We start from the raw sequence: 10,889 nt of genomic DNA on the forward strand, positions 1-10,889 counted from the left end.
TCCTCTGTTTACATTAAATAGAGAAGATACATCAAACTAAAAAAAAAAACAACATAAATGGCAATTGGATTCTTGAACTTTAAAAAGAAAAGTGTGCTAGAGTCTGAAATGGGAAAAAGGAGCGCTCCTGTCAAACCTTGCTGTTACCGTACTATGCCACTAGGTGTCACTGTTTGCGTAAAGTCTCTCTTGTCCGCAGCTGTGGTCGTACGCAAGTGTTGGTTTACTTTTAATTTTAATTTAGTTAGTTAGTTAGCACAATAAACGCGTTGGAACTTTCGTGTGTTTCACAGGAACAAAGCGAAGCCACTCAAGGAGATGATATCAAGTTTTAGGAAGAGAGGAATTCGGATGCTTATTTGGACACGAAGAAGAACAGACCAGACAGGAGACCGAGTTAATGTCATGGCTGAGATGACGATAATGATTATGATGGCATTACGAGTGACTTTTTGTGGGCTTGAGGAGACTTGTTGCAATGATTTATCTAAACATTGATAGCAGGACCAAGTTTCCTTTCTATCCAAAGGTTCTGATGGAGCTTCTAGACAAAGGTTCACCATCTGGATCTCCTATTGCTCTCTACCTCGTTCTTTTTCTCTTTTTCTCTGATTCTACTCCCTCGAAATTATATTGAATTATATTGAACTATTTTATAATATATCTTAATATTTACATATAAAGTGCCCACCTAAAATCATTTATAAAAAATATTGATAAAAATACATAGAATTATAATAATTTATTCAGCCGCTAATTAAATAGTAAATATTTCAATTTGCTGTTTTTTTTGCAGTTTAGCACTAAAATGAATCAAAATACTTTCAGTGAAAGTGATATTTTTAAAATGTCTTGCTTTTTAAAGCTGTTTTTTGTTTTAAAATCACACAACTCATCAAATAGTTGAAGACATCTGAATTAAAAAAAAAACATAAATTAATTAAGCAATTGATATTGAATTGGATTCAAATATTAAGAGGGGTAATATTTTGAGGGGAAGCGATTAATTTGTATATATTCTTTTTTTTAAAAGAATATTTTTTTTGTTATTTTTTTTAACATCAAACAAACTCAACCAAAACAAAACAAAACCATAAATGAGGTTGGATTGTATTCAAATATTATCAGCGGAAGTGATACATGTTTGTAAACATTTTTTAAAGATTTTTTGTTGTTGTTTTAAAATCAACAAACAAACAAAAAAAAACCAACCCATAAATTAATAAAATAATGATTTTTTTTGTGTAAATCACACAAACAGTGAAATAGTGGAGCCACCGATGAAAAAAATGAATGAAATAAACGGTATACTGTAATATCACGTATAGAGTACAAAAAGCCGCCTGTCTCTTTAAGACGATGTGTGGAGAAGTTCAAGTTGGGGTCACTTGAAGTTCCTGCCCTCGGTGTTACCTTTTTAGTTTTTATTATAGACTGACATCACACTGGAGGCGAGCACACAGAGGCTCCATTATCATCCCAGTTATTGCCTACGCTCTAAAATAGCAGAGGAAATTAGAAGAAGAGGAGAAAAAATAGGAGGAAACTGATGCTTTCCTAAGCACGTCTATTTTTTTTTTTGCATAGGAGGGGATGAGAAAGAAAAAAAGGAGGGTCAGAAAAGAGAGAGAGAGACAAAAGTGGGTGGGAGGAGAAGGAGGAGGTGGGAGGACGGACCTGAGGAGCGGCAAGAACTTCATATCAATTAATAATGATAAAAAAGAGCTGGTAGACGTGCACGGAAAACTGGCATGGGTTTGTGGAGGCTGGCAGTTGGGACGTCAGATATGACTGCAGGAGCCTGCTGACATGATCATTGAGGGAGACTTAGATGGGATGGCAGCAGACATCGGGCATGCAGGTAAGAAGAACCACAACGCTTCCAACCTCAGTATTACTCCTTTGGAAAATCGATTTTTAAATTCATGTTTAAGGCGCCTTGATTGGACAAATTAGCCCAATTTAATCTTACTTTTTTCATGGATTTAACCTTTCGTTTCGTTTGGTATGAATTTCCCACCAGCTACCTGTTAGGCTACACACACAAATACACCTGACTTTTCTTCACATTTTCAAAGTTTGGTTTTTAAAATAAGAAAAGATAGTAGTAATTAGTAGTGGAAATACAGCAAGCAGAACAATACATGATGCATACATTTATATACACTAAGAACCAAGTATGGGATCATGTTCTTATTACACACAGTTTGCCACTTTTCCATTGGTTTTGGTCGTAAAAGAACACAATTACTGAAAAAGATCTTTATCGTTTAATAATCCTAAAATGAAAAAAAGCAAATGTCAACTATAGAAAACAACACACACACAAATCCATCAGTAATCCGTAAATGTAAAAATACACTAAAAGTTAATCAGTGTAACTGAAACGAATTGAAGTTTTTCCAAAGTTTCACGGTTTTGCATATGAAGGTTCACATCATCATCGATTATTCATCCCTAAATGTAAAAAGCTACAAAAAGAAATGCTTTGATCCCTTGCAACTTCCCATATTTTCATGGTTTTGGGTGTAAAAGCTGACATGCTGAAAGTGATCTTGGTGGATCATAAATAAGCATGAAATATCATCATCAAGTATCTGTTTTACACTTTTCTATTCAATATGACACTTGATTTGACCTTTTTTTTAATGATGTGTTTTTCCTATTGAGGCCATTGCCAGCATGCAGCTTGTGTGTGTGTTGAGACTAGTTATTTTCCTGTCATATTTATTTATTATTTAATTTCTGCTTTGCATGATGACAGCATGGATTTGTCAGCGTGACTTTCCACACTGTTGACATATCTCATTAGCAGAGTACAGAGTTGCTTTTGAGTGCGGCGAGCTAAAAAGGCGCTGAGTTTCTACGTTTTAAACAATGCCGCCGGGAGAGTTGCTGTACTGTTGATTCATATTTCACTGTAAGATGTAAAGTGAGCGCATGCGTCACAAATTATTGGGGCGCACGACGACACCCAATCTGATGTTATGAACATGAGAAGAGTGTTAACCTGCAGTTCCCATCACTTCTACTTTGCCGCCGCTTTCTACGATGGTGTGATGATTTTTGATGCAATCAGACAGGAAACCGACCGCTTCGCTGGTGTGAATGAAGCATGACCTTTTCACCTTTCACTCTACTCTTTGGAAGGTGCGGCAGCTCCCTGCAACTGAAATGCAAAACACGCTGCGTGATGTTTAGCAAGTGACATAAAAATGCACTTTTGCAACATTGAGATTTTTGGCTGCAAAATTTGCAGCAGATGTCAGTCGTGTTTATGTGACAGAGGCGAGGAAGTTTAGGCGAATGTTTCGCCCCGAAACCGCCAAATTGTGACAAAACCGCCAAAACACGAGGACGATCAATATCAATTTGACATGACGGACACGTTGTCGTCATTGCTGACTATATGGCAGCGTGATGGGAGGCTAAGAGAAGAAAATGTGCTCCATGTGCTTTGATAATGTGATTTCAATTTGGATATTTAACATGGTAAAGCCATTTAAAAGGACATTATTTAGGCAGGAGGGCTTACACTATACCAATACTTATACAAGACCAGTCCTTATTACAACATAGTCTTTTTTTAATAGTTTCCTCAACGTCCTAAAGGCAAATACCAGGAGTCAAGTGCAAAGATTCCTATTACAAAGACAAGAATATTATCTTGAATCCTAACTAATATGCAAAAGACAAACTCTGTCTCCATAAATCAATCCCTGTAGCGTTCTAGTTCGTCATCATACTAAGCACAGTGCGGATGTTCACCATAAGAAAGTTCACCAAAGGTGCTTGGCTGGCTTAGTCAGTTTTTCTACCACTAGTTTGATGTGACCGCAAGCTGAAATTTATGTTAAAATATGATAGTTCCGTAATGGAAAGCAGAAGGAGGAAACACTTTAAATGACAGCTTGGGAAATAACGGAGTATAAAGTCCAAATTGTAAGTCAACTTTTAGATTCTTCGTTTGTTAATTATTTTAATGTATGTAATTCATTATTTTGTTTGTTGTTTATGAATTAATTGAGTTTTTAAAAATATTTATTCACCACATTAAAACTGAATAAATGTGTTATTTTCACTATGCATTATGAAATATTTCCCCAGCCTTTACATTTTTTGTACATTTTTATTTCATCTCCTTTCCTCCCATGATGCCAAGTAATCAACACAAATTAGGTCGTGAGTGACTTTTTCTGCGCAAAATCTTAATTTTCTGTATATGTCCAATGCACAGATGAGCCCATGTGACTCTTTATTTACTATTTATTTAGTTACTTGTGTCCCGTCAGTTATAAAAAACCTAAAGGGAGCCACTTTTTATTGTAAACTCTCCTGGGAGGGTTTTGCTTGAACGCAACGTCATGTTTCATGCGTGATCTAGTTTACTTTAGGCCTGATAAGTGAAGGGGTGATATTTGAGCGTACGGGATGGTTTGTGCGTGTACATTAGCTCCTGGGGGAGTTAGCAGTATGCAGCATTGCGCCATCTAATGTCAATGGACAGTACATCCTGTGCTTTTTGTGTGCAAAAGACTCAGGCCCACAGTTGCTAAATGCGCATTAATAATCTCTCAACAGTGGCCTGGAAATAGGAGTTCAGAACATTGCGAGATTCTCCTATCCTGTCAAAAAAATATTTAACAATAGATTCATACATTATTTTAATAATAACAGAAATCAAATACCCATTATTACGCCTGGTGGTGGAATGGTACACATTTCTGCCTCTCATGGTGGAGAGCATAGGTTCAATTCCCGGCCAAGGTTGTGTCAGGAAGGGCACCCAGCGTAAAAACCATGAGATTTACTTGCTGTGGTGACCCCCTGACAGGGAAAAGCCGAAGTGAAGAAAATTAAATGACCGACATTAAAACAACAGAGCTAAAGATGTTTTTGATAGTATTGTATGTGCTGTCTTGGAGCCATAATTCTATTTTTTGGTGTGTGGAAAAGGGGGTGAACCTGCTCTTCATCAAACTTGCAAAACCTTCACCTCAGCTCAGTTTAAATCACTGCACATAACCTGCCAGCAGCCTCCTAAACACATCTTTTTTCTGGGGTTCTCTCTCACGTTTCGCCTGTGGCAGAGGAAGTGAACGCATGATAGACTTTCTCATGATGAGAAAAGCAGCGCAAGACCTCACCTTTGTGCAAAAAGTTCACTTTAACCGAGCCGCTCTGTGTGCTGTGCGCTTCCCACACAGTCGCTCCGCAGTCTGTTGCTTGTTCTTGCGCAATGTGCAGCGTCAATTAAACACCACTGTGGACATATGTGAAACTGTTCTGCCATGGAATTTATTAGATAACAGGACCACAACTTAAGGTTTTTTTCACACGGCCGCAGTTATTTGACACATTTTGACTTTTAGTGCTCATTTTTTACCTTCAAAAGTATTGGGACACATAGTGACCACTGCAGGAAGTGCAAATGTTTGCCCATTCATCCAGACGGACATTTGTGAGGTCAGAGGTCTCCTCTGTTCTAGTTCAAGCCAATCTAAGCATGCCTTTATACACATTACCTTGTGTCTCCACAAAGCATGCATTTGTTAAGATGAAGAATTAATATTCAGGCAGACATAAGGGGTCTAGTCCAGGGATCCACTTTTGCTCACTTCTGAATTTGGATACTGCAGATACTAACACTCTTCCGATACCAGAGCTTTGTTTGCTTTAATATTATTGTTATTGTATGTAATACAAACGTGATAACAATGGCGAGGAGGGGGTCGATCAACATTTGATTTGTTTTACAGAACAGGTACTGGTAATTGTCAGTGGGAACCATGGCAAAAGAACGTCAGCAAATGTAACTAGAAGGATATCAGTGAACGTCGCTGTCTCCACACATGCAGCGCTACACACACAAGCGCTCAGCCTGACACGCGTCAGACAGCGCTCATAACTGAAAATGAAAAACAAAAAACATTATTTGCATCACAAAATATAATCTTGCTGCTTATAAGTACAGTTTTGAGTATGAATACTAATGTGATGTGTTGAAACATGTCACATTTTTTCACTCTTTTGCGGTGTAGAAAATTACATGACAGTGATACAGTATCTCACTGTCATCTCTTTTTTTTGCAGGTGGCGGACTAAAGACGATGCTGGATGTCATGGAAGTTCCAAGTCATGCTCGGGATCTCCTCCTGCAGCTCAACAGCCAGCGCACCAAAGGATTCCTGTGTGATGTCATCATCGTGGTGCAGAACGCCCTCTTCAGGGCACACAAGAACATTCTGGCTGCCAGCAGCCTCTACTTGAAATCCTTGGTGGTCCACGACAATCTCATCAACCTCGACCACGAGATGGTGAGTCCCGGGGTCTTCCGGGTTATTCTGGACTACATCTACACGGGCCGCCTGTCAGACGGGGACCCCGCCTCTCCCACAGAACCCAACTTGGGTGCCGTTTTGGCCGCGGCCAGCTATCTTCAGCTGCTTGACTTAGTGGCTCTGTGCAAAAAGAAGCTGAAAAGAAATGGCAAGTACCCTCCTCGCACCGGGCCTGCCTTTCTCCCTTATGCAAAAATGGGACCTGGCATGGGTTTAGGCACCGGAGGCCGATACAGGGTGTCCACTCCTGTCATCCAGTCGTGCCCTCCTGGGGGGATTATGAACAGCCACACGCCTCGGCCTCTCCCGCTGGAGGAGTTGGTACCCCATCGGCTCGCCATCCATGCCGGTGAGCTGTATGCCCCCACCTCCAATCAAGGCTCCCAGGTGTTCCCGTCCATGCAGTCGGTTCTGCCGGCCCAGCTTGGCCTGCGTTCAGCGCTTCCGGAAAGGAACTGCTCCCCCAACTATGGCCTCGATCTCTCCAAGAAGAGTCCTAATTCCCAGTCTCAGCACACGCCCTCCCAGTCCCATGTGGTTAGCACCCACAATGACGAGGAGCGAGATGGGACCCCGGGTGCCCGCACCAGTCCCACACAAGGAGCCAACGGCAGGGCCTTCCCCTCAGAAAAAATGGAGACAACAGATCAGGCTCGAACACCGCCACCGTTTCCCCATCACAACCAGCCACTAGGTCCACATCTTCCTCACCTCCATCGCTCGGGACCACAGGGTACAGAACGCTACCCATGCCCACCAAGCCCAGACACCCCGACTGAAATCGGGGAGGCCGGACGAGAGGTGGGTAACATCTATCGCTGGGTGAAACATGAGCCTCTGCCGTACGTAGGCGAAGATGAGGATGAAGAAGAGGATGAAGAGGAAGGAGGTGAAAATGGAGAGCGGCGGCACAATCACCACAAGATCGGCGAGGAGAGTGAGGGCCCGGATGACAAAAGTGGCTCAGGCACTGAGGAGACTGGCAGCAGCGAGGGCCGCCCGTCTCCTTCAGGTCCCATGGGGAGATTCCACGTGCCATATGAGCCGGAGAGTTTTGGGGACAATCTGTATGTTTGCATTCCCTGCGACAAGGGCTTCCCAAGTTCAGAACAGCTCAACGCACACGTGGAAACACACACAGAGGAGGAGCTGTATGGAAACTCAGGCGGGGAGTTAGGAAACAGCAACAGCAACAAGAACATCAACAATAGCACCAACGGCTACGGGGGCTTGAGCAGCGCCAACACCCTGAACAGCCTGTCTCACCTGGAGACAAAATCCAGTCAGGCTTTGGCTTCAGGAGCCATCGCGGAGATGATCCGTCCATACCGCTGCTCCACCTGTGAAAAGTCCTACAAAGATCCTGCCACCCTGCGGCAGCATGAAAAAACCCACTGGCTGACCCGGCCTTACCCCTGTAGCATCTGTGGCAAGAAGTTCACGCAGCGCGGCACCATGACACGCCACATGCGCAGCCACCTGGGCCTCAAGCCTTTCGCCTGTGACTCCTGTGGCATGCGCTTCACCCGACAGTACCGCCTCACGGAGCACATGCGCATCCACTCTGGGGAGAAGCCCTACGAGTGCCAAGTGTGCGGAGGGAAGTTCGCCCAGCAGCGCAATCTGATCAGTCACATGAAGATGCACAGCAGTGGGGGTGCCACGGGGGGCCTCACCACAGAGGGCAAACTGAAGCTGGACTTTGCTGAGGGTATCTACCCACTGAGCAAGTACACAGCGGAGCATCTAGGGCTGAAACAGGAGAAGGCCAACGAGCTCCTCATCCAGGCGCAGCAGCAGCTGGTGGCCGACGCCAAGGCAATGGAGAGCCTTTACCCGCTCTCCAAACTGGCCTCTGAGCACCTCGGAGGCCTTGCCCACGACAAGATGGACGTCCTGTGCCAACCCCTGCCCCCTCCCCAACAGGCCCTCTCTGAGGGCCGCACCATTGACCGCTACTCACCCAGCTAAGACCACACAGCCCCACGAGAAGGCCAATCACCACATGCAGTATTCTGACGCCATTCACCTCAACTAAATCTGCACCTCAGACTCGAGGGACGTCAGTCTGCTCGTGCACGCCAAACTTTGTCGACTGTAAGTGCCTTTCGATGCATCTAACCTTTGAAGCCTCCTTCCTAAAGGAGCACTGTGCTATCTATCCTGTGACCAAGAGACACTCGCTTGACAGAAGTACGGTATTTATGTATGTGTTTGCAGCTATTGAGCCAAAGCAACAAATTGAAAACCAAAAAAAAAAGATTATTTATTTTTTTGTATTATGATGAAATCCAAAGAAAACCCTTACCCTTAAACCTGTGTTATGACAAATAAATGCACATAAAGGACAAGATTCAGGGTTTGTGTCCAAATCTGAGTGTAAAAGTCAGCAAAATAAAAGAAATAAAAAGAAAATAAAAATAAATAAAGTCACCTCTTCTGGACTTTAAAAGAACGGGAGAATTCTCAAAATTGTCCTATTTTTAGGGGTATTACAGACAATGAATAACGCTCCAGATTCTTCCTCCGAGGTTACAATACATTCAAGCACATTTTAAAAGTCTTTTACAGTAGGGATGCTCCGATCGATCGACCACCAATCAATATCGGCCAACTTCCATGAAAAAGCATGTGATTGGCATATGCCGACAAATGCCTTTCAACGCCGATCGCCTCTCGCTCGTACGATTGCAGCATGCAGCCTGTGGTGAGCGTCCCCCGCCCACTTTCCTTCACACTGCGCAGGTGTGCCAAACCCAAAACAAACGTGTGGAACTTACCTAACGTTTGTGAGAGCGATACAAATTTTGCACGCTGCAAAATGTGCCACGGAATATATCTCGCCGAGGTAGCGTTTTTGAAAAGCTGTAATTCAATACGGCATTTGAAGAACAAACACTTGACGGAGTACGGTGAGTTTCTGAGGCTGATCATCAGTCAAACGGCAGCTAATGTAGCCAATGCTGGACTGTGTGTGACAATCAGAAGTATAAAGCAAATAATTATTGAATTGACCATCCTCTCTCAGCGGCGGAAGACAGCGGGTTTGCCGACTGCTCTCTCGCTTGGAACCCCGCTGCATGACACCTGGAAGTCCTGCTAGAACGCCATCAAACTATGTACTCTCACATCCAAAGTCGCCTTAAAGAAGGCATCTCTTCCTCTGTGAGTTTCACCAGTGATATATGTTTTCTTGAAAAAGTTGTCAAAATGAAGGTGATTTTTTTGCTTCCCTTTTTTATATCATATAGCCAATAGCAGGGATGCAAGCAGGAATTCTGGGCCCCATGAAAAAAAAAATCACGTTGGGCGTGCCCCCTTTTTATTTTTTAATAATGACCTATTTTTTGGGCCCCCTGGCAGTTAGGGCACCTTGGAATCGTCCTAACTTTTCAACCTTAAACCGCGCCAATACTCATCATGTATAATTTCACTCATGGATGATCGGTATCGGCAGCATAAAACCCTGATCGGAGCATCCCTATTTTATTGTAATAGCAGCATGTTTATAACATATCCTGAGCAAAAAGCTGTTCTTTACTGAGGAGTGGCAGCCCGTGATCTCACAGCTGTGAAACGATCACACATACCCAACTAGTGAACACACAAAAATCCCTGTCCGTCACACGGGCGTTGCCTTTTTGACATGTTGTAAAACGGCCAATCATGGTGAGCATAGCGATGGATCCCAATCGGAGGGGAGTAACTTCCCCATTCATGGCAGATTCATGGTGATTAATCACATCGAGCACCAGGTCTGACCTCTGGTGTCACGTCCGTGAGGCCCGCTACTGTTGACGTGCCAAAGTGAATGTTTAACACACACACACCCACACACACGTTATCTCCCCCATTTCACACACACTTAGCAAAGCTGCTAATCTGTCAGTGATATGACCACGAGGAGGGTTGTAGTCCCGTGCAGCTGTTGTAATCCCTGTGAAATCTCACTTTCTCCCGGACAATTCACACACCATGTCCTATTTCATGCTTGCCATCCTTCAGCCCTCCCATCCACTTATGAACATCTGATGCTTCAACTACACCCCCGCTCTTGCACCACTCCTCTTGATGCCGCTATCAAAGCCACAAAACAATAGAAATCCTCTTATTTTGCATTGGGCCGAAAACAACAAAAGAGCACTTGAAGCTTGCGGGTTTGAAGGCACATTCCCCCCCAGCCCCCCTGAAATGTTTATTCCAAAGAACATCCCGACAACTTTGTTCTGCTTTGTTTTCGATCTTTATTTTCCACTTTCACTGGTCTCCCTAATTCAGATCAGAAGTGTCTGACCACTATAGTGCCAACGTCAACCTCAGAGGGTGAATGTGAAGACTTAAAAGCCATAAACTCACTGTGATTGATTTACTATAAAACCAAAAAAAACAATGTGCCTTAAGTTTCGTGCTTTTCTTTTCTTTAAATGTAACAATAAGGGCTTCATTTCTGTAATATATGTTGAATATCCTGTCACTTTTCTTTAGTAAAAGATTGCACATGAAACTGGTGCTTACCTCACGACCACACACACACACGCACACGCACAC

The 10,889-nt window shown here is 43.2% G+C and overlaps 1 protein-coding gene across 1 annotated transcript; it reads left to right on the top strand.

Moving 5' to 3' along the window:
* Positions 1-1,445: 1,445 nt before the first annotated feature.
* Positions 1,446-10,592, top strand: hic1 (hypermethylated in cancer 1). Its single transcript, XM_054795024.1, has 2 exons — positions 1,446-1,861; positions 6,094-10,592. Exons 1-2 carry the CDS (start codon positions 1,810-1,812, stop codon positions 8,310-8,312), a joined length of 2,271 nt encoding a protein of 756 aa, XP_054650999.1. The 5' UTR covers positions 1,446-1,809; the 3' UTR covers positions 8,313-10,592.
* Positions 10,593-10,889: the final 297 nt, after the last annotated feature.

Source organism: Dunckerocampus dactyliophorus, chromosome 12, assembly GCF_027744805.1.
Source record: "Dunckerocampus dactyliophorus isolate RoL2022-P2 chromosome 12, RoL_Ddac_1.1, whole genome shotgun sequence".
NCBI lineage: Eukaryota > Metazoa > Chordata > Actinopteri > Syngnathiformes > Syngnathidae > Dunckerocampus > Dunckerocampus dactyliophorus.

Excerpts from the sequence above, each read along its gene's own strand:
- hic1 (XM_054795024.1), top strand. The coding sequence starts at position 1,810 with ATGATCATTGAGGGAGACTTAGATGGGATGGCAGCAGACATCGGGCAT. Across the intron at positions 1,862-6,093 it reads AGCAGACATCGGGCATGCAG|GTGGCGGACTAAAGACGATG; the intron begins GTAAGAAGAACC and ends TTTTTTTTGCAG.